The 23,900-nt window shown below is 44.9% G+C and overlaps 1 protein-coding gene across 1 annotated transcript in view; it reads left to right on the top strand.

Annotated features, from left to right (window-relative positions):
- Positions 1-22,670, top strand: part of TEDC1 (tubulin epsilon and delta complex 1) — a 66,616-nt gene extending 43,946 nt beyond the window's left edge. The window contains exons 7-8 of the mRNA XM_053985484.1: positions 1,807-2,019; positions 21,435-22,670. Coding sequence (XP_053841459.1) covers positions 1,807-2,019; positions 21,435-21,791 — 570 coding nt within the window. The 3' untranslated portion in view covers positions 21,792-22,670. The remainder of the gene's footprint in view (positions 1-1,806; positions 2,020-21,434) is intronic.
- Positions 22,671-23,900: the final 1,230 nt, after the last annotated feature.

Below are 23,900 nucleotides of genomic sequence, written 5' to 3'. Positions count from 1 at the left end.
TGGAGTGACTGCAGTAATCACAGAATATCCTCAGCTGGAAGGGATCCACAAGGACCACTGAGTCCAACCCCTGACCCTGCACAAGACAGCCCAAAAATCCCACCACGTGCCTGAGAACATAGTCTGACTGTTAATGTTACTTTACAGTTCTGTTGTTTAATCAATTTCAAAATAAGGTATAAAGAGAAGAACCCCCAAACCCCAAAAAACCAAAGCCCTTTTATTTCCTTGCAGTTTGTTACCCTGTCCATGTCCCTGCCATGTCTGTGTGCTCGTGAGCTGGGCCATGGGGCAGCAGGAGCTGCTGCCCTCAGTGCTGCCTTGTGCCACTTCCCAGCACCAGTGCTTGCCTGGAAAGGAGCTGTTGCAGGGTGTCCTATGCCATTCTTAGCTGTCTTATGAAGCTTTTTCTTGCATGAGTCTAAGCATCTTTTGCTCTGAATTAAGCCAGAGTTTTTAACCTACCTTCTGAGAAAAGAGGAGAAAGAGGAGAAAAAATAACATTTCCTATCCCCTTTATAGCAATCTTTTATATAAGTGAAGGCTGTTAGCATGCCACTGCCTTCCCAGTCCCTGTTTCTAGGCTAAGCTAAAGTTTTGATGTCTTTATGTGTCCTTGTAGGCCATTCATTTGAGCTTTTGATGTTCGTTGCTGCTCTCATCTGGGACTTCCCCTCCCGTTTGTCTGTGTTTAACTTCAAGTGCCTCACCTGTATGTCAGCATTACAGTCAGCACTCTTCTATCACTGGCACTTGTGTTTATACTTTGTGACACGGTGCTTGACTGCAGCAGTGTGACACTGGTGACTTCTGGCTCTGACGTCTCCTCCAGCAGTGTTGCTGCTGTGCCAGTAATTATGCACTTGGTTTTTCCTTGCTTGTGTATAGACCACGCTGCTCAACTGCTGAATTTCCTGCCAGCGTTTCTAAATTACTTCTTCAATTGCTAAAGATAATTTTGGATGCAAATTATGTCCTTAAAAGAGATTATGACCTCTTCTATTGAATGTCTTCTTGATAACAGTATGGAAATAAATATTTAATATTCCATGAGTGAGGCCTATGTCCTTTAGTTATGCTGTGCTATTCAGGCTTGAAAAATGTGTGTTTCTGCACAGTCTGTGCACCAGAGTGTATAGATGGGCTCTGAATGTTTTGTTTAAATGCGTTTGGTTTTGGGTTGTGGGTTTTTTTTTTTTTTTTTTTTTTTTTCCTTGAGTATTTGAAATAGCACTTGCTACCTTGGAAGGCAGTTGCACAGTTAATTATCAAACCAGCTAGATGGTCATGGTCAAGCAGAGCTGTCAGCTCCTGACCAGGCTGAATCAGGGATCCCAAGTTTCTCAACTTGTGGAGTTTTCCATGGGCACAAGTGACCCTGTGGGTGTTAGAGCAGGTGGGGCTCTCCTGAGCAGTGTAGGCATGTGCCTCCCTGGTCATCACTTTGTTACTAAAAGCCCTAGAAGTGCATCCAAGCTCAGAATTTGAGAGGAAGGGCGTATCTAGAGCTGCTGCAGTGCTGTTCACCTCCATCTCAGGAGTGTTCCTTCATGCTTTAGTGCAGTGGAGAGTAGCTGACTGTGCAGTGCTTTCTAAAATAAGCTAGGTTAGCAACATAAGTTTTCTGTTAACTTGGAAATATGTTATAGTGAACTGAGGGGGTTCTCTCCTAAAATAACTCTGAAATTGTGGAGCAACTGTATATTGAGATGGCAGCAGTGAATTCCTAGCTATGAATTACCAGGAGGATGGGGGGAACCATTTTAGCTCCTGCTGAAAAGTAACTTTTTATTGTCTTTTGTTTAGGAAACTGTGTTGGATAATATGGCTGAAGAGGGAAATATGTGTGAGTCCCAGGATGTTCATGTGGAGAAAAGAAGGCTGCCAGAGGTGACCTCCTGCTGCCCCTGGGCTGACAAGGTGACTGAGCAAATGGACAGGTTATCCAGAGACCTGGTGGCTCTCCAGGAGCAGCTGCATCAGCTCGTAGCTCAGCGAAAGGCTGCGTGGTGGGAGAAGGTAAGGCCTTGGGTGCTGTTCATGACCACTGGAGGTTTTTAGGATCCTGCATTTTTCAGTTCTCTGTCCATGGCCTGTCCTAGGGCAGGTCCCTGTGGCTGCTCCGTGCCACCCTTGCTGCAGTCACGGTGCCAGGGCTGCAGCTCCTTGGGGCTTTGTGCCCACAGCATGCTCAGTGCTCTTTCAAGCACAAAGTAGGCATCTGTCCCGGAGAGGACAAACAAAACAAGTGTTCTCTTGGAAGGGCAGGCTTCAAAGCATAGGCATTGCAGAGGAGAGGAGAAAAGAGAGAGGAGGAAATCGTGGCAGCCCCCAGAGGGGATGGATGCAGCAGGCTGAAAGCAGTGGTAATGTCACAGTGAGAAAATGAAGTATTTACAGGGAGAGAGGCCAGAGCTTGTCATCTTTCATTGAATTAGGAGTCTTTGAAATGTCTGATGGGGGAAGGAATAAGAGGAATTTGAAACCTGTGAAGTGAGGGAAGAGACTGAGCACAAGATTTGATGGCAGAACAGACTGGCTGTGGGAGGCTGGCTGTGGAGGAAAGCAGGTGATATGAAGGAAGTGTGCCTGGTATTTGCTGTATAAGGATGGGGAGACACTGGGAAGCACCCGGAGCGGGTGGTGGGGCAGAAATAAAGGAGATTTAGGTAGTGTAGATGTGGAAGGTGAATCTGAGTATCAACATACTGGCACAAGGAGAACAATGAAGATGCAGGCATAAAAAACTACTGATTCTTTCCAGGCAGCAAGTGGAGAGAAGGCTACCAGAGAATCTGCAATACCTGTGGATGGAGAAAAAGTGAAAGAAACAGTTGGGACCACAGAGCAGTAATAAAATTGCTGTATCACCACTTTGTGTCTGTCTTAAATCAGGAGAGGGTTTTTTTTAGCCCAGAGTATTTAATTTTTTTCCTTTTCAGGACAGAGGGGAGTGTGTGGTTTTAGACAGGAGTGTTGGTAGACAGGATTGCAGGTCAGCTGACAAAATGGAAAGTGGCAGGTTGTCAGATCAAAAATACCTGCCCAAGAGTTCAAAAGGCGTCTGGCATGGAAAAGGTGTGTGGAGAGGCAATTGCTCTCTTCCACCATACGCATAAGCAGCTAATTAGGATCAGTTGGATAGGGATGGCATAAGGAGCTGCTGCCTCACACAGGGTACAAAACTTCTTCCCACAGGGCACTGTGGGTATAAGCAGTGTACATGGATTTGAAATCTGCCATACACATTCTTGGGAGATGAAATCCATCAAAGACTATAAAATATGCAGATACAAATTGCAACCTTATGAGTTAGTGGGAGAACAAATCATTGCAGGCTGGGGGAATATTCTGAGGAAGCATATCCATGTATTAACATTTGTCTTAGAGTCTTCTCTGGGCACTTACTGTCACTCACTGTCACTGACGGGGTACTGGACCAGACAGATCTCTAGAATCAGCAGATTTGGTTGTTCCTGGGCAAAATGGACATGACTGTTGCGGGACCACTCAGACCTCGAATTCTAAAAATAAAACTTCCAGTGCATGATTTCTAAAGCAAGATATGCTCTGACTTCTCTTATATGTAACAATATATATGCTGTTAAATATGATGTTAGGTATTATATAGTATCACACTGATTTTTTTTTTTAATACTTAAATTCAGGGTTTAAGTCCAGAAAGATTCAACTGAGGATTTCTTCTTTAAAATTGATGCACTGATTGGATTTGAATAATGGTTGGTCATGTTCCAATGTTTCTGAGATTCTCTGGACGTCATATGAGTTTGTGGCTGTGATAAATGGAGTGCATCTTAAGCGTGTTGTTAAAAGGCTGGTTTACCACAAATGCCTTCTCTTCTACGTATGCCCTGAAACAGAATTGTTTTGTAATGCTACATAACAGCATTTTTTTGCATGCTTGGGGTCAGATGACTCCATCAATCCTCTTGATATCAAGCCTTGCTTTGCATAGTGCTGCTGCTTGTGATGCTTTCTTCCTGTGGTCTGTCCTTTTTCCCCATAGCCAGGATGCTTGCTGAATGCAGGCTCGTCTATCAAGTGTATGTTTCTGACCCCTTCTTTTCCCTGGAGGAATAGGCTTACCAAATCTTTCCTTCTGTATTATTTTTTAATCAAACCAAGAGAAGACACAGCGGTAGCTGAAGCCATTATCGCTAACTTTGTATCTTGCAGTACTGAGACATCTGGGAATTGTCTTGGCTCTTACAGGCGTGCCCAGCTGAGGGCCAGCACAGCTTATTACAGCTCTTATGTCCACTGCCTTGTACTTGACAAAGAACCTGATAATCCACAGAGTGTTTGTGCCTGTTGTTGCCAGTAGGCCTGATGTCTGTGCCAGGCAACGGGGTAGAAACTGTTCTGAACAGCAGAACTGAGTGCTGAAACGTGATGCACTGGGGGAGAGACAGCACAGTTCCTGCAGGGAGAAATCCTGACTGGAATCTGCTGGAGCTCTCTGCAGGGACTGGTGAGCGTGTGGGCAGGGGCGGCTGCATTGATGCCGCTTAATCGCATTTGCAAATGGCATTTGATGAAAGCCCTGAAAAGATTCTCAGCAAAAATAAACTGCCCACGTGGCTGTGTTCCCTCTCCCCCTTGAGCAAACAGCAGCAGGAAGCCGGCAGGAGATGGCTGGGGTGGGTTGGTGGAGGTGGTCACTGGTGGAGCCAAAAACCAAGCCAGGCAAAACCAATACGGGGCAGCATGGAGAGGTGCCGACAAGGAGAGAGGAGACTGAATCCCTAGAAGCAACAGCAAGGGATTATTGAGGGTCCTTGTGCCGAGTAGTGAAGTGGTAAAATGTCAGAAAAACTGCATGGAGATAAATCCAAGCTAACACATCTGAAGGGAGCATCATAATTTTACACGTGTTTCTTTGGATTGTCACGGCATGTGAGTGAGCTCTGTGGAAAGGTCAGCGGTCAGAAACAGTAAACTGGATCCTAAAACTGTTAGGGAAGCAGAACAAAAGTAAAACTTAAAACATTCCCATCACTTTCTGGAATGCGATGTGCAGTGCTAGTCCCATTCACAAATTTTAAAAGAAGTGTTTGAGCTGGAAAGGAACAGGGAGGGGATGCAGTGATGACCCAAGCTGTGAAAGGGTTTCTTTGAGGATATTTACTGGGCTCCTTGCATAAGAAGAGGAGAGGGTGGAAGGGGTATCACAGTGGAGCAGGAGGAAGCATTTTTTATGTTCTTCTGATGCTCCTTGGTTTTCATGATGGGTGAACCTAGAGGAAATTACTCGACCTGCTCTAAGACTGTGGATTGGGCTTGAAAACCTGTTGAAGTGTCTTTCATTTAGGAAAGCCTGCAGTTGATTAATCTATTTTGGACTGTGCAAAGGTATTTCAGATGTGTTAAAGTCATTGCTATGCCACGATGCCTGGTTTGCACCACTGAACATAATTTGTGATTCAGGATGTGGTTTCAGGGGGAATGAATCTATTTGTTGCAAGTTTGAGCATTTGCACACTGTGATTCTGGTAGTTACAGCTATCAATCTTAAGTCCCTTAAAATTAAGAAAATTATTTTTCTTCTTTGTTTCATTTTTCATTTCCTTGTTTTCTTTTGTTTGTTTCTGCCTACCCCCAGCTGTTTCTTTGGTTATGTGCTTGGAATGACCCTGAAATGATTTAACCTTTCAGGGACATTCACTAGAAGACAATTGAATGCTGCCATGGGATTTGGGTGATTTGTGAAACCCTGATTAACAGGACATTTTGACTGCTACCCATCTCTAAGCAGCAATGTGTTCAGTATCTTGGAGGAGAAAAGGCATATGACAGAGGTGTGATCTGAATATGGGGCTTTCTTTCTGTTAGCTTTGCTCTTTTCTGTGCAGTATTGGGCAAATAATCATTTCTTTGGTGACATTTTGTGGATCTGGAAATGATCAAAAAGGGGAGGGAAATGGTTAAGCTTTAAGAACATTTCTCCTCTCAGAAACAAACTTAACTGTAAAAGATGAAATCTCCTAATCCCAGAAGAGAACTTGTTTGTTTGCTTTTTCCTTTCTGAATATTCAGTTACCTGCTCCTCTATTAGAGGGGAGGATTTGATTTCAGTCTGTGTTAAAACATTTGGCATCCACAAGCTGGAATGCAGAGTGTTTGACTCCAAATGGTAATCGTTTCAGTTTTCATCATGTAAATGCTTGTACCGTTCCCAGCTTTTGTTGAAACTTGGGATATTGCTGATATCTTGGGACCCTCTGAGTTCTCTTGCATTTAAAAGCAAGCCAGACTCCTTTGAGATGATGGCATGATTGGGATGGAGCTTGCTCATGCATACATCTCTGAGGCACAGACCAGAAAGGCTTGGAGCCATTAATCTGAGCTAGAACAGGCTCTTTCCACACCAGAATTCCACCCAGAAATTCTGGTGGCTGTGCTTGCTCGGCTGGTGGTGTCCGAGTACCCAGGCGAGACTGACCTGGACCAGACCTCCATCATCACAGTGGGAGGGCACTGGAACCTACATTTTATCTTTGTTTCTGTATTTTTCTCCTGATCCATCTCCTCCCCTCCATTCAGTAATCCCCAACCTTCCCAAGCCCTTGCAGCTGTCTCCTGGGTAGGGAGGGGAGGATGCAGGGCTGCCCCATGTCGGAAGAAACGCCCTTTGAATTCACAGTGGGCTGGGGAGGGCTGGACAGGATAGGGATGTTTTATTTTCTCTTCCTGGGGACAGGGTGGGATACAGGGGTGGCAGGAATGGCCTGGGGCACCCCGTCAGGTGAAGGTGGTGGGGACTGAAACACAGAGGCATTTCCACCCCATCCCAAGAGATCTGAGGTTCATGTAAACTTTTGCCATTGCCAGCAAATTGCCAGCCATCACAGCTGCCAGAGACCTCACAGAGTCTACAAACAGAGATCTTTCTTCTGAGGTTCTTACATTTATAAAAGACTAAATGGTTTTTGATTCATTTTGATTTAAGGCTTCAATATTTGGAGTACAGAAGCAGCTTCAGAAGCTGATGCTGGAACATGGTCCTACTTCTGTTTCTGGTTGGGTTTTTTTTTTTTTTTTTGTTTCTCTTACCAAGATTGAGTTGAATTTTATCAACTCAGAAAAATGCAGTTCCAAAGCTTTTCTTTATGCCTCATGATGATTGGAGACGGGGGCTGAGGAGCTGTGGGACCCTAGTAGCCACTGCTAGGAAAAGATAAAGTCTTGTTGCTTTCTGCAGCACGGGAATGGTGAGGGGCGTGGGTGTGGCTGGGCTGGCCCCGTGGGCTGAGTTCCTTCCTGCACTGGTGCAGGGCTGGGTTGTGTTTCCTCTACCTTAAACCAGGGATCTGTGGCAAAGCTACAGCTGACTCTCACTGAAGAACCCTCTGAAGCTTGTCAAAAGCACCTTTTTTTGTGTGGCTTTTTTTCCCTGTGGTTTTTTTTTGTAAGCACACTGTTCCCGTTTCATCTTTGCTGTTGCTGCTATTTATTCTAGTTCCCTGGGCTTTTTGCTAATATGAAGATGTTAGTGTAGCAAGCAGTTATTTATCCCTTCTGTCTGGGGTGGAGGAAGCGGGGGAGTGGTGGGGAATGGTTCAGTGCTGGTGTATTTCCTCAGTCAGCACATTCCCTTTCCTGGTCCCAGCACGCTTCTGTGTTCCACTTTGTATTTGCAAACCTCCATCTGGAGCACTGAGCAGCTGTCAGTGGAGCTCCTCATGCGAAAAGGAATTGAAGAACTAGCAAGACCACAAGAGCAGCTTTTGGAAGTGCATGGTTGGCTGGGCCCAGATGCCAGGGTAGGGGGGAACCCGCAGAGATCAACCAAAACATCCATCAGAGGCAGCAGTGGGGGACACGGACGGGAGGCTGTCAAGGAGGGACAAGTCTGCTGGCTCTTATGTGCAGTTCTTAGTTAAATGTAGGATTAAATTTGCTGCTGGTGGAATTGCTGTGGCTCTAGCAGATTTAGACTGTTAGAAAACATGAAGCTGCTGTAAACAGTAGGAAGTAAATACTGATCTTTACATTCACTCTTTGCTCTTGGATTTCCTTGCATTGGTTTGTTCCTCTCTCATCAATATTCCTAGCAGGAGGTCCGAGGCTGCTTGTTTCTGGTAAGTGCCTGTAGAGATCCAGGTGATTGTTGATGGAAGGCACTGTGCTCTCTCTTGTGATGGAAGGAGACAGGGAATCACACCTGTGCACCTGGTTCTCCTTTTGGCAGCAGGATCTAAAATCTGCTTTAGACCTGCAGTCCCAAGTTGGCCTGCTTTAGAGCTAGAGTGCATGTGAAAAGTTACTGTACATAAGCAGGGCTGGAAGATTGTTTGAAAGACTCTTGCTCGCTTCTGAGAGCTCTGTGTAGGCTGGCCAGGCTTGAATAGTCAACGTTAAGCTTGCAGCATACAAAGGGTCAGAAAGAAAAGTGTTTATTCTTCGTTTGCAGATGCAACCTTTTGTGCAGATTGCTGTGTGAGACACAGAGGTACTCTGTGTACCAGTGCCTAAATCAGCAAACTGATTTCAAACACAAAAACTGTAACTGGAAATAAATTACCTAGCCTGACATTTTTCATGGGGCTTATGTAGGCTGAAAGACTGCAGCTCCTTAGGGAGGAGGGGAACATTAAAAACTCGAGTGCTGTCTCCTGTTCTGTGTGCAGAACTCTGGGGTTTGAAGGAAGCGTGGGTGAAAGTTGTTCTTGCTTCCCAGAAGATGCTGCTTTCCCTTCCTTTGCCAAAACGCAGAATGTTTGCTCAGGTGACAGGATCAGTTAAAGTATAATAAATAACCAGAGTTAATATTTTACTTGCATTATTTACGAAGATGTTCGATACTGACCAAGGCAATGAAACATGTAATAAATGCAGCTGGAGAATTATACTCCAGTAAATTTCAGATGAGCTTTATTTAACGATAAAGTGTAAAAAAAAACCCCACTGCAGTGAGAGAAGCCACTGTTTAGTAGCCACTGTAAATGTTTTAGTGCATTTTTAAGAAATAAGTATAGCACTTGGGCTGCTCTCACAGTTAAAGCACACCATAAAACAAGGATGAAGACTAGGAATGTCTGCAGGGCTCAGATGCACAAGATATGGAAGCACAGGTCCCAGCACCACTATTTTTTGAAAAGCTTCCAAGTCTGATGGGTGGGATTTGAGGAACCAGAAACCACGGAGTTGCTGGATTTTGTCCTGCAAGTGGTGAGCCACAACAGCACACATCCTCCACAAGGGCAGCACCTTGGGGTCACAGCTAATTCTGGCTGACAGAGGCCGTGTTGAACCCCACAGCCAGAGGCTCGGTTTAGACAGCTCCCCCTGAAGCTCTATTAGTGTGCTTTACTGCACCTTTCAGAGTGGGTTTTGGGGACAGGAACTTCAGGAGGCACCTGGCTGGCTTTGCAGCTCCAGGCAGACTGTGGGGATGGGCTCCCCTCTGCCAGCAGGAGCAGGGGGTGTGTGCTTTGCAGCACTCCTTGGGTTGGTTTGGGGTTTTTGTTTTTGGTGAGTTGACAGAGGTGCTTTTAGAAGGATTCTTTGCATCCAGGCATTCGAAGCTTAACTTTGTTTCCTTTGTTCTTGAAACCTTGGCCTTGTTCTCTCAGTTGCCTGCCTGAAATCAAGGGTTCTTCTTTGTAAAAGAAGAAAGTATCCACCTTGTTTCTGTCTTTGTCCCCTGTGCTTGTGGAAGAGCTGACATAAAAGTACATCTGTAATTTAGTGTTGTCACATATCTTCTCTCCAGCCAGAAATGCATCTAAATAAAGCCTTAGTACTCTTCTGAGCTCCAGACTCACCATTTTTCTTCATTTTACTGGCTCTCTCTAAGCCCTGAGAGCTGTTTGATTGCCTCCCTTTGCAGGCTGGCTGTAGGGCCTGACCTTTAGCTGCTGCAGGAGTCACAGGGGCCATGCAGGCAGCCTCACATCCACCTACAGCTGCTCCTCACCCTCAGACTGTGAGATAATAGACCCTGCTGTAAGAGCCATGGCTTTAGAAAATGTCTGCACCGAACCTCCGAAAGTGTTTTCTGTAGAAAATCTCCACCTGGGAGTTCAAGTTCATTTTCCTTGTGCCTGTGAGTAGGAATTTTTTTTTTTTTTACCCACATTTTCCTGTGGGTAGGCTGTGTTGCTGGAATGACCTTTACTGCTCTGGATCCCAAAAGTTGGGATAGGAGCTGCAGGGCTGGGTGCTGGGGGACTGCAGTGGTCATGCAAAGCCCCTGGAAGGGACAGGGGAGTATTTTCTAACTGGGAACAAAACCAGTTTGGGGGTGAGCAAATTCCCTAGAAAGTCATGGGGTTTTTTGGGGCTTTCTTTTTGTTTGTAATTCTTGGGTAAGAAAAACCCTTTTCTGAAAATGTGTATGACTAGGTGGTAATACCTTCTTCTCACCTCGGTATTTTAGGAGTGGTTTGTATGAACATTGCTTTTGTTGGCTGTCCACACAAGGACCCCATTGCTTGAATTTCAAGTTTCACATGCTGTTCTCTCGAAGCAGGATGATACAGAGAAGTGCAGGGCACAAGCAGCACTCTTTCTGAAGTGGCTACTTTCATGTTGTGCAGTGATAAAAGTATTCTAAAAGCAAAGTGGGACCCTCCAAGCCTCTGCAGGCCACTTAGATCTGAGATGATCTATCATCAGTGTTTGTCTCTGCTGCCCAAGATAAAAGTTTGGTAGAACAAATTGAAAAGTAAGTGAGCAATTTATTATCCAAAGCAATACTTGTCTGTTGCCTTCCTTTGTAATTTGTAGTTGTCAGGGTCTTTTTCAGAGTAGCACAGCAGCCTTTTTGCAAGTGTCTAAATTACTTACACTGACATATTCTGGTTTTCATATCATATATTTTCAGAATGTGCCTATTCCTACTTTAATTTCTGTGATCTTCTAATGGAATTCAAGGGATTGGGAAAGTCTAGAGATAAAACTTTTAAAATTACTGTAAAATGCTCAAGATTTGTAATTTGGAGATGAAAATAGGTTTTTTTTTTCTCTTACTTCCTGTGGTGTGCATTCAGAATTGTGTGGCCTATGGGACTTTCACAAGTCTGGACTGTGCCTCCTTGCAGTTGCTGGTAAAGAGTCTGCAAGTTTGCTAATGCTGCTTGGAGCTGTCCCACTTCTCAGGGCAGAGTAGCAGGCGTGCACATCTTAGGAAGGAGCTGAAGAGGTTTAGGTGAGCTCCTGCCTCCAGAGCATAGGGATTCTGGTCAGCTTGAATGCTCTTGCAGCTCTCTTTGTGCTGGCATCCTCTTCAGGTGAGCAGAGGTGGCGCAGAAGTTTCTTTGAGGACCATTTATTATTTTAAGACCTGTCCTTGTCTGGATCTGCAGAGTTGCTGTGGTAATATAATTACATTTTTGACTCCTGTTTGTCTTTTTGCTTTGATTTCAGTTGTTCTCCTCAAAAGTTAACCACTGGGAAGCAAAGTACATATGCCAAAAAATCAGAAACAGAAAGTACAGAAAATCTTATGGAACAGAATCGTGGAATCATAGAATCATTTAGATTGGAAAAAAACTGCCAGGATCATGGAGTCAAAGCCAGCACTGACAAATCCAACACTAAACTATGTCAGTGCCACATCTACGTGTCTTTTTAAATTCCTTGGGGATGGTGACTCAGCCATTTCCCTGGGCAGCCTGTTCCAGCATTTGCTAACCTTTTTAGTGGAGAAATTTTTGCTGATATCCAACCTAGACCTCCCCTGGCACAGCTTGAGGCCATTTTCTCTTGTGCTATTGCTTCTTGCCTGGGAGAAGAAGAGGCTGATCTCCACCTGGCTACCACTCCTTTTGGGGAGTTTTAGAGAGTGATAAGGTCTCCCCTGAGCCAGGATACCTGTTCATAGCTCCATGGAAGAGGGATGGATGTGATGAGGCTCTCAGCACAGCTGAGTCTGGGCTGTTTGCCTCAGGCCTGGCCCTTAGGGATCCATCCCAGGGCTGTCTCTGGAGGAGCTGCCTCTGCAGATGCAGGGCAGGAGGAGAGCTGGGGCAGCCCTGGCCCTGAGCAGCTCTGGCACACGGGCTCACCGGGCAGCTCTCACAGAGCTCAGCTGCTCTCAGGCCCGAGAGGATTCATTTCCCCTTGGCTTTGTAGGCTCAGCACACAGGCAGTGCTTTTATCAGCCTTTGTATTGATATTCGGGGGGGTATTTGTAACCTTCTGGTAAAGACCCTGAAAAATATTAATGTTGTTCTCTTTTCTTAGTCCTATATCCTTTTCCTTTACCTTAAGCTAAATTGACATTTCTGACTCCCACCAAGGAGTTTATAGACGTGAGCCTTAAGTACAGAGCCATTGGATTATCTTAAAGAAAAACCAAAGTGAAAAGCTCCCAGAACAAACCAAGCAAGCCCCAGGAAAATCTGTTATCCATCCTGACAAGATCAGGTCACTCCTTGCTATGAAATTATCCGAGTCAAATGCTTTAATTAGCATCTGCCTTCCCATTACTGTGCTTCCTCACTGTCTTCCCATTGGAGAGAGCAGTGTGGATGCTGATCTGAAGGCTTAGGAAGTGCTCTGCAGTATCTGATGTTTAACTGAAGCAGGGAGCAGCAGTGCCAGCTCTTCTCCTCACATGCAGCTAAGGGTGTTCTGGGTATTAAAACTGTATTTTTAGTTATCAGATCCGTTCCTAGGTAAGATAGGTAACCATCTTCTCCCTGGCTTCCCTGTCAGCATGTTTTGGAATGACAGTAGGTGCACCAGGAGCCAGCATTCTGGTGGTGAATGTCTTGCTTCAAAATGCATAAGATTGGAGATGCATACATTCCTCCCTAATTGCAGGAAATTGCAGATCCCAGCAAAATTTGGAATGCAGCTGCTTGTATAATTACATCTTCTGTCAATTGCTATAGCTCAGCTTTACAGCCCTTCTGAAATATCTTCATAGTTTATGGGACAAATAATGCCCCTGTTAATGTTACTTTGGGATCACCCCTTTCATTTATTCACCACCAGTTCCAAAGGACTGAGATTTTTCCTCATGCCGAACTAATAACAAGTGTTAAAAATTAGTGATTATATTAAGGTGACATTTTGCTTTAGCTGCTGTAATTATTGTTAAGCCAAAAGACATCATTTAAATTTCTTCCTGTTGCTGGGGTTAGGTTTAGTAAGAAGTACCCATTCCTGTACCTCAGGACAGTTTGATTTTGGTTACATGCAAACCTTTCCATTTTATAGCCTTTGGAAATAGAGGGTAATGGGTCATGGAAAAGTTGTTAGGTTATTGGCAACTAAGTGTTGCTATGTGCCACTGGTCATTGAAGGACAGGTGAGATATAGATCACAATTCAGAGTTTAATGAAACGTGCTGGCACCACTTATACCACCATCACAGGTGGGAAATGGTTGAAAGGTTGGAAAGGATTAACGGAAGGCTGATAAAGGAATTCATTTGGTCTGGCTTTTTGAGAAGTGAGAAAAGTGTAATTTAACCAAAGCAAAGTTCCTATCTGGACCATGTTGTGCAAATCCCTAGGCAGCAGTGGGATTTTGAGGGTATTAGACTTTGGCTGAAAGATGGTATGAGCAGACCCAGTGGCTGAGGTGGAACTTGCTGAAAAGGGGCGTGTTTCGAACCATAATTGCATTTCACTGCTGGGCTAGTGCAGTGATAGGGTAGTATTTGAATCTGCTGGAGTCTGTGTTTAGAAACCCAAAACTATATGTTTCTAGTTTACCAAAATGTAGCAGAACATTGCAGAAGTTACCAGGTGAGAGACTGTAGCCTGTGCTTTGTGATAGATTAGGCTATTCAAACAGTTTATTATGACTTTAATCCTCCAATGCATGAAAACTGGCATTAAATGGGCTATTTCAAGTCTCTTTGTGTACAATCAATGCTCTTATGAGAAGAAAGAAACCTCATTTAGAAAGGACAGTGTGGGAAGTCTTCAGCTGTTAAAATAGAAAGGGATGGTTTCTAGCTTTTTGAACTGGTTAGTTTTAAGTATGTAGAAATTGCAGCAGAAAATTAAAACCCTTGAAAGCTGACAGCAGAGAAGCTTGATTCAATGAGACAAGGTTTATAGAGCTGCAGTACTAACTCTGTAACTTCCTTACAGGCTTGAAATTACATTTGGGCAAGTTACTATAAGACATGAATTTGAAATTAGGGTAAGGTGTTTTTTATAGTAGAACACCTGCTTACTCAGTGTTGTAGTGTTTCCAGAACAGCTGATTTCAGATATTGCTTTGGCTTTAACCTGTGGGCTTTTGTATATAAGCAGCAAATGCCTTTAGATTATTTCCTGAAGATTGGGGGCCTGATTTTCCTTCTCAGCAAATGTCTGAACTTATGGGTTCTGCAGGGTCCTGTCCCCCCTGCTTTATTATTTTTCCCAGCAGTAGGAGCTGCAGGATTTGATTTTCTGTCAATTATGCATTCACAGCATCCCTTGAAGTAGTGCCTTTCTCTGCTCCTCTGAGCCTGAATGGGTCACTCTCCACAGCTAAGGAAGGAAAGCAATTGTCAAACCCTCAATCATCATTGTTCAAAAAAAAAAAAAAAAAAAAAAAAAGCAAACATTTTTTGTTAAAAGAAACTGGTGCCCCAGCCAAATTATTGTTCATTGTTAAATAAGGCTAAAGCCCTCACCCTATTTATGTGTGAAAAAAGCTTTGTTTTTATGTCTTTGGGGTCACACAGGCCTCTTGGGTTATTGATTTTCGTTCTGTACAAAGAGAAGCAGTGCTGGCATGTTCAGTTCCTGCTGTCTCTGAGGATATTTGAGACAAACTCTGTTTGGGCATCCTCTTTGGATGCTGCTTTTTTATGGCTACTCCATGTGCAGCAAGGTACAGAATGCATGTTGAACAGTGAGGAAATCCTTGCACAGGAACACAAAGGGCTTGTGGGTGGGAATCCTGGGATCCCTCTGGCTGTTTTGGTTGTATTCTACTTTCTTTTCATATTTACAGGTATTTCTCCTGCATTTAGAGGGGACTCTGCTCTTCCCCCTACTATGTTATTGATACTTCTGGTTATTATTTCCTTTTGCTCATTTCTTTTGTACTTGATGCTGGTTTTTAAGTGCTTACAAGGAAGACTTTCTTAAAAGTAGTCTGCAAATCCTTCTTTATCTCTTTTTCTGTATCCTGCTTTCTGTATCCCAGACAGACTGTCAGCTGGGATTGCAGCTCTGCAAGGCTTTTCTTGGGGGCTGGTATGGAAAAAACACTAAACTGAAAGGCAACACAAGGTATAAATAATGATCCTTTATCAAGTGTTTGTACCAATTAAAGACAAGTGCTTGTAAGGTTCAGCCCCTGGACTGATTTGGATTCCAGTCTGGAAAGGGAGAGCTCCTAAAGCAGAGTTAATTTGCCATTCCTGGTTTCCAGTGGCTGGCTGTCAGGATTTCTGCTCAGCATCCATCCCAGCGATATCTCCGTGCTTATCCCGCTTTCATTCCTCACTTACAGATCTTTATCTAAAATTGATTCTTGTCTGTTGAATTAGAGTCTCCTGAGCTTGCATGGAGGCTGAGAGCCCTGGGCAGCTCCTCCAGGCTGGTGAACCCATTGCTGGAGATGTTGTGGTGTGCTGGGGAGCTCTTTGGAGCCAGGGTGGAGAGTGCACTGGCTGGCCTGGCAGGTCTCCTCTGTTCCTGCACTCTGACCCTACATTAATCTTACATTGCCAAGCATGTAATATTTCACTTCATCCTTTTCAACTCCCCAGGCAGAGGGCCCTTCTTAGACATGATGGGTTTAAAATAAAACTTGGAAATGAGCAGCCTTTGGGAATACAAAGTTCTGCAAGTCAGATGCTGTTTGGTGCCTTCAGAGTTTATGAAATGTGCTGGGTTATTATGCCCTGATGGCCAAGGAGCATGACTTGGTGGCTTGGATATTTTGTCCGTTTATATTTCCTAATTTCCTTTCGCTCCCCAACCCCAGAAGACAAGATCTGAGATTTTTTTCTGTTTGTTCCTTGTGTCTGGGAGCACAAAGGAGGCTCCCAGGCTCATTGTGTTTTCTGGCAAAGGCAGTCATCACAGTTTGTGGTATCTGTACAGCTTGGCAAGGATAATTTGTATTTCATCCTCTATGCATATGGGCTCTTCTCCCTGTTCATAAGGGAAATATGAGAGGAGGAGTGGACAGATAGGACTGGAGACAGAAAATGTGCCATTTCTAGGCTTGTGCAGTGTATTTTTTTCTGAACAATACTATTCTAGCTGTTTCTGCAAAACTCCTAGAATAACGTGAAGAGATTGTGATTTAAAAGTAATGACACGATTCTGGTCTTTCATCATCCACTTCAAAAGAAATTCCAGCCATTTGTTTGCTATTCCTTCTTTGAAGCTGGCAGCAATACAATCATAAAATGGAAATGCTCCTATGATTCCCCCTCCTCTTCCTGGAAGTAGATGTTTGGACCTTTCCTTGCTGCTGCTTTTTAAACCTTCCATCTCTAGCCAGTGGCTTCCTTCAAGGATGCAACTGTGAGGCTTTCAGGTTGCCATGTGAAGTTTCAACAAGCTGAAATGTTGACTTCCAGCATTTGGGAGATTGTCACTTCAGCTAGGTCATTACTGGAAATGATGTAAGGAACATGATATGGTTATCTAGATCTCTTAGCATCTCTTTGGGATGTCTTGCGTGTTGGTTACATTCTCTCTGAATAAATTCACATTCAGCTTGCTTTTCAGCAGAAAAAGAAATCATTTGTGTGTAATTTTTACTGCACTTTTTTATTAGTGAGTTATTAAAAATGGGAGAGAGATCAGCCTCTCTGGCATGATGCCAGACCCTGGAATGAAACACAGAGCTCTGGGAAGCTCATTACCAGAAAGGTGCAGGCAAGTGTGAGGGAGCTGAAGAGCTGGAAGGTCTCCTTTTGGGGAGGGATCAGCTGAGCTGAGTGTGTGGGGCGTCCAAGCAGGTGATGGAAGCAGAGCTTCGCTAGGTGGGCAGCAGGAGGAGTGGGGCTGTCCACAGGGCAAATTGTCACATGGCCAGGGGAGGTGAATGGGGTAACACCTTTCTGGCCTCAAAGCTGTGGAACATGCAAAGAAACTGAAAGGCAGCTTACTCAAAAGATGCAATGTTACCTTTGCCGTGATTTGCCCACTGGAGTCACTGTTACAAGATTTATTCAAAGCCAGAGGATTCCCAGGGCTGAAAATAGGTGAGGTAGTACTGGCTGTTCTTTTCATTCAGCTAGCTGTCTTTGGGTAGAAGGCATTTCAGAGGAGGTTGGGCTGAGGAGGTGCTGGAGGAGTTAATCATGTGTGTAGGTGTTTGCAGGCTCAAAGCCTCTTCTGTGCATTGGTGCAGGAGTTAATCCACCACGGTGGATTAACCAAGCTGCCTGCTCAGCCTGGTGTTCGGATGTGCCTCCCCTTTGGATATTCCCCTTTCCAGCTCTGTACTGGGCCCATCCTTTTCTGCTTTGGCTTGGCCATTTTCCTCAATCAGATGCCAGCCTGAATGGTTTTGTGGAGGCAGCATCCCAGTGATGTCCCAGGGAGGTGGTAAATCCTTTCCATACCTGCCCAGTGTCCTGCCTGGCTTGGTTCCACCATGCCACCACCAGTCTCTGCCCACCCTCCAGCCGATGTTGGAGAGGTCTGTTTCATGACAGTGCTTGTTCCTTTGCACATTCCTGCTTGTGGATGTGCCAGCAGGATCTGTGCCTGTGCACACTGCAGCCCTTAGCACCGTGCCAGCTTTGGGGAGGACAGCCCAGGCTAGCTGTCACTTTGGTCCCTTTTCAGTCTGATCTCAGATGCAATACTGCTCCCTGCAACTCCACTGATTTGTTGGCTTCTTCTTAGAATATCTAAGTTATTACAGTTTTCCTGTTAGCTTTTAGTTCCTAATACCTTTTGAAGACTGAAGTTATCTAAAGGAAAACATCTGGGCACACTCAGGGCAATTTGGCCACTGTCCTGTCCCAAAGAGCAGCCATGAAATTAAGAGCTGGGAAGGGAGAAGCCAACCCCCTGCAGACCAGGATATGTGTCAGTTTGAAGATGCTGATTCTTCATCAGCCGATTCCCTCTGTGGTTGGAGTGAATTTCTCAAAGTGCACCGGGTCCCTTTTGGATGAGGATGGTTCTGTACAACTGGAAAAGATGATTATCATGTTGTGTTTATTTGGAGAGGATGTGCAGCAGTTTTCAGACGGCACTACACACCTAATTGGGAATTCAAATTCCAGCTGGTAGATTGAGGCTGAAAGGCAGAGCTGTGGGATGGAAATGGGCAGGCACAAATTGCTGAGGCTCCTAATCTTTTACAATATGTTTGTTTAATACAAAGTGGTCTATTGAGATTGTTTTGCAGAGTAGAATAATCATTGTGTGCTGACTAATGGGAGACAGCAAGCTGTTAAAGAGCATCAATTAACCATACGGGAGGAGATTATTGAGTATTTTCACAAGCATTCAGGATGTGAAGAGTAAAGGATATTGCTTGAAGGTAACCCTCGGAGATTTTTAGCACTTGAAATCTATAAACTGCAACAAAAGTATCTGTGGCCATACATATGTTTGCAGAGCCTTCCAAGAAGAACAGAACTGGAGTTAGCTTTCCAGTTCCAGATTGTGCTGATAGGAAATAAACAGTGCTTTGCTGAACTTGTTATCTTATTTAATATTGATAATTTTAAAAAATTCCCCTCTTTAGTTTTATCTGATGCTATCTCAGGAAACACTGCTCCTCTTTATAGCAGATGGCATGTGCAACATCCTTCTGATACTTGGGTGTAGGTTCTGTTACACTTCAGTTTCCCTGGCTCCAGGGCTGTTGTCCTTGTCCTTGCAACTGCTCCTGCTTCCCTGTAGTAATTCCTATCCCTGCTGGGGGTTAGAACTCGATGCTCTCAGTGCTGAGAGGAGCATGCTGCTCCTCCATCATGTGCCTTGCTTAATGGATAATAAAATTCTCCAGTTTTGACTGGTGGAGAGTATGAAAACCTATGTTTCATTAAGAATGCTTTTATACAGCCTTACTGTGCTTCTGCTGGAGTTTAATGTGAAAAATAAATAACATCTTGTGGGCTCTGTTTGCTGACTGATGTTGTTGTTTGTAACTGATTGGAAATTTTTCCCATCCTGGATTCCAGTGTTAAATCCACTTTGTGCAAACATCATTTTCCATTTATTCATTGGCTGTGGGGAGACCAGATAACACTGAATTTATTTTTTCAGTTTTGTTCCTTCTGAAGTGGTGTTAGAGGATTGCGCCTCAGTTATTCTTACAGCCAACAGCAAGAGATGTCCCTGGGATTCCTTGGGGATTATGATAAAGAGGGACCCCTGGTTCTTGGACAAGGACAAAGATAGACTTCCCTCAGCTTCAAGTCTCTGTTCAAATGCCTTATTCAACAGAGGTCTCCTTTGACAGATGGTTCTGCATCGATAAAGCCTTTAATGTGTTAGTAAAAATTCAGAGAAATTTACTCCTTTTCTGATTTGATTGATTTTCTTAATCTTCTTTAAGCCAAGGCTGAGGGGTGAGAATAACTCATCAGAAGACTATGGAGAGGATTAATTACTTGGCTGCAAAACTCATGAAGATATTCTGAAGGAAGATGTGGGATGAATGAGCGAAGCTGTGGTGAAGCTGGTGTCAGTGGAGGAGTTTAACTGTGACTGCAGCCGTCACACCTGCAGTGTTTCACTGTCAGAGAGGGCAGACTGATCCCCTGCGTGTCATACCCTTCGGAACTTGTTTCAGTAATAAAACCTTCCCCCCTGATCTGGGGGATAAAAATCCTTTTCTTCTCACAGACAGCAGCTGGTCTGACCCTGAGCAGCTGTAGCTCGACACGGGGAAATGCTGCAGGTGCTTCACTACCTTAGGACTCTTGTCCTTGCAGCTGGGGCTGCTTTGAGCTCTGCCTGATCTCTGATGCTTCAGAGAACTGCCAAAATATCCCTGACTTCACAGGGAACTTGTCAAAGCTGTGATGTCTGATGTACCGATATCTTAATGCAGATCTGCAGATTTAAAACCCCGAGGAGTTGTTCAGCTTCACCCACGGGCAGGAAGGGGAGGGGTTGCAGAGCAATTTCGAGGCTGGAAGGGGTATCATTAGCACTGAGCTTGACCTGAGCTGAGCTTTGGCCAAAGGATTCATCCCTGGAGCTGCATTGAAGCATTTCATGGTTCATTATCCTCACAGTAGGAAACAGTGTCTTACTCTGAAGCTGAATATCTTAACTCGAATTTTGATCTTCTTACGGCTTTGTCAGCAAAGTCTGAACTTTACCACCTTTTTTCCCACTTCCTTTTAGGAAGTAAAACAAACTGTGTGTCTGTCTCCATGAATGGAATATTTTGAACTCTCTAAGTTTCACAGTCTACGGTTTGTTTTCTGGCTCTGGGTCACTGGATGCCCCGCCTGTGAATCCTGTTTCCCGGTGGATTTTTGAGGCACAAACTCCAGAACTGTGCACAAGTCCCAGGAGAGCTCTGGGATTTATGCAGGTTGCCGAGGCAGCATTGCTTTTGGGAAACTTTGCTGCTTTTTGACTAAGTTGATTTGGCAGCTCTTTGCCATAGCAGAAACAGAAAATCCCATTGGGGCAAGAACCATTTCCCTGAAGGCCTTAGCAGGGTACCTCTTTTACAGATGTTTCCCCACTGACAAGTGCATTTTGAGATGAGTCACTGAATTCATATTTAATCCACTAGTAAAATTGGCAAGGCAATTACCGTCTTGCAAGTTCTTCAAATCAAATTGTTAGAGAACATTAAATCAAATGCTTTGGAAAAATCCCAGTATATACAATTGCTTTTATAATCCAGACGGTGATGCTGTCACAAAAAAAGCTTTTATTTTATTGGGGTTTGTCTCCATTGAAAGTGTGCTGCCTGGTACTCATTTGGGTCTGGGCCTCTGCTTGACTCTGTTCCATTATCTTCCTTTTCCTAATTGTTACCTGAGAACTGAGAATTAAGGAATTGCTTGCTTACAGTTGTCACTCCTACTTTTCACCATTGCCAAGCGCAGGAAACATTTGCAAACCGAAATAATGCTGCTGTTCACCAGGCAATTAATCTGTTACGACAACCTGGTGGCTCATAGCACGCAGGGATGCAGGTGACTGCTGGGTCTCCCTTTTTGCTGTGTGTGTTTTGCTCTGAAGCCACCCCACCCACTCCCAAGTGAGAGGGAAGAATGCAGAGTATGTAAATCATCACTGGAGGGGCTGCTGGACTGGGAATCTGCAAACAAATGACTACAGGCAGCTCTCTGGGTACTGAGGCTGCTGCCTGGCTGAAAGCACACGATGGCTTAATTCAGTTTGCTCTGCCATGTGCTTAGGTTTACACTCACAGCTGGCTCCTCTTTTTGGTAGGTCCTAGTCCAAACATGACGTTTTGTGTTGTTTCCTGGGGGGAGGATTTCTTTCACAGAAATGTGCCCTACTCTTCCCTTCCTGTTCTTTTTCTTCCCTCTACAGGTGGCAACAAGAGAAGAGCTACAGAAGGAGAGGTTCTCTGCCACTGCTAGAAAGATACGGGAAAGCATTGAACTAAAACTGGGAGGTGTCACATCCCTCTGTGCTCCGAAGAAAAACAAGAGGCATGGTTTGTGCAGGCTGGTGCTGAGGAGCAAACACCCTGCTGGCAAAATGAGCTTAGGCTGGTGTGTGTCCAAGGAGGCTGCTGAGGCTGTCAGTGCTGCAGAGGTGATCACAGAGCTGCGGGTGAGAGAGGCCAGCCTGCAGAGAGAGCTGCAGCAGCTGCGGCAGCAGTGCAGGCACAGGCTGGATAGAATTGCAGGAGGCTTGGAGGGAGTGATTTGTATCTCCCCTTGAAGAGAGAAACCTGGGCTGGAAGAAGCAAGGGGGTAGAGTGGCTTGGTCACGTTCTGCAGCCTGGCATGGGGGAGTGTGAGCTGAGGAACCAAATGTAATTTCTAATTCTTTAGCCTGGGAATCATAACTTGTTACTGCTTTGTGAGTTGTACTGGGACCACAAGCTCAGTGCTCTCTCTGCAGCCCCTTTATTGCTAACCCTGCCAATTAAATTCTGCATTAGGCCTTGGTGGGAGTGTGCATAAATCTCCCTTTTATCTTCTGGATTTCTAGTTCTTCTGCCAAGCCCCAGGCTCTTTCACAGTGCTCAGCTGCGAGGCACGGCGTACATCGAGGCTGTGCATTGAAGTACTGATTGCATTCAATATTTTCCAGCAATTGGAAGAGTTCATTAGTCAGAAAAATCCAAGTATTGGAGAACATGAAAAATACCAAGGCTTAGAGAGACTGGAAATATTCAGGAGTGTGTTGTTTTAATTCAGCTGCTCGGAGTATTTGTGGCAGCTATAATGTAGTCACAATAAAGAAAAACAAATGCCTAATAATAAATAAAGCACTGCACTGATTTCATTTACTGGTGTGATGCACTTGAAGTAATTGGGTTCTCAAAGAGAACAAACTAGAAACCCATTCCATCAGGTTATGAGTCACAATGAGACGGATAACTTACAGACCTGCTATAGGGAGTGGCTGTGGTACAGAAACACAACCTTAACCTCCAAGCTGAGGCATCTCCAAGCTCTGTCTCTGAAGGCTTCTTCCCTTGGAACAGTGAAATGCTTTTCCTTTGGCCTTAATTTCCTACCCTTTTCTGGTTTGCTTTCACCAAGGAATATTTTTTTGTTCTAGTTGTACACTTTGAGGAATAAATAATATTTAAAGAAACTGGTCTGCTTTTCATTTGTGAATTGCCGTGAGCAGTGGGATTTCTTTTGTCTGGGGAAGCAGCCCCTGGGAGCAGGGTGTTTGTGTGTGTTGTGCAAGGCTGTCAGTCACAGCCAGTGTTCCTGCTGGCAGCTGACACTGGGAGTGACACACAGTCCTGGAGCAGAAAAACCCTGTGGGACTGGCAAGATCCATGTCTGGGGCAGGTGGCCCCAGGCTGCTGCTCCTGGAAGAGTCTCCGTGGCTTTGCAAAGCCAATCCACACCACCCTGCTTTCCAAACCATCTCTGTAGGTGCAGGGTACCTGTTTCAGGCTGGTACAACTTTGGGCAGGTGTTGGCTCCAGGACTGTTGGCATTTAATGTACAAGGGGACTCATTCAGACACAGGTTTCACAGAAGATTATTCGTGAATGGGAGTGAAGCAGTATATCCCAGAACTAGCAAGAGTGCAGCACCAGTCCCTCTCTCTTGGAGTATTTTATATCCTCCTTTAGCTTTTATACAGGGAAATTTTCATACTGCATCATATTTAGGTTTAAAATGTTGCCCTCAAAAGATCTTTCCTTCTCCTGGGATATTCCGCAGAGAAGAGTGGGCAAATATTCAAGAGCTCTCAGATTCAAGTGCAGGTCTAGCTCGTGCACTGAACCTGACAGGAGTCACTTGGGGATGACTGATTTCCTGGGATCAGCCCTTTGTCACCGCACACACACTGAGTGCCCTGTGCTTCGGTGTCCAGCCGAGGGCCCCCTGCAGCAGAGATTGCAACTGGCAGCACCTTGCCCCTGCTTGACCCTGAAGAAGTGGTTTTTTCTCAGGTCAAGAATGGCAGTGCTCAGTGTGTCTGTACAACGTGTGTGTGATGTGCAAAGTGCCCACAGCGAGTGGCAGAAATCTGCATGGCACAAGCCACTCTGCTGGAGTGGCCACACGGGAGCTGTCAGGAGAGCCAGTGGGCTGGAGCTGCTTGTCCTGGAGTGTCCATCAGGAGGGGCTGCAGCTGAGGCAGCTGAAAGGTTCACCTTTCCACCTGGGGTGCTGCGAGCGTGGCCGGGTCCCGTTTGGATCTTCTGGCACCGATTCTGCACTGCCTTGTGTTTCAGGTACCAATTAGCTTAAACCAGAACAGCTGCTCTGCGGGCCCTGGTGAAGGTCAGCGGTCTGTTCTGAGCTGGCAGTGGTTTTAAATAAAGTATTGCAGCTTCCTCTTTCCTTTGCCTCT

This window comes from Vidua macroura, chromosome 9, assembly GCF_024509145.1.
Source record: "Vidua macroura isolate BioBank_ID:100142 chromosome 9, ASM2450914v1, whole genome shotgun sequence".
Lineage (NCBI taxonomy): Eukaryota > Metazoa > Chordata > Aves > Passeriformes > Viduidae > Vidua > Vidua macroura.
Note: the sequence above shows the minus strand (reverse complement) of the source record. Positions and strands in the feature narration are given on the sequence as shown.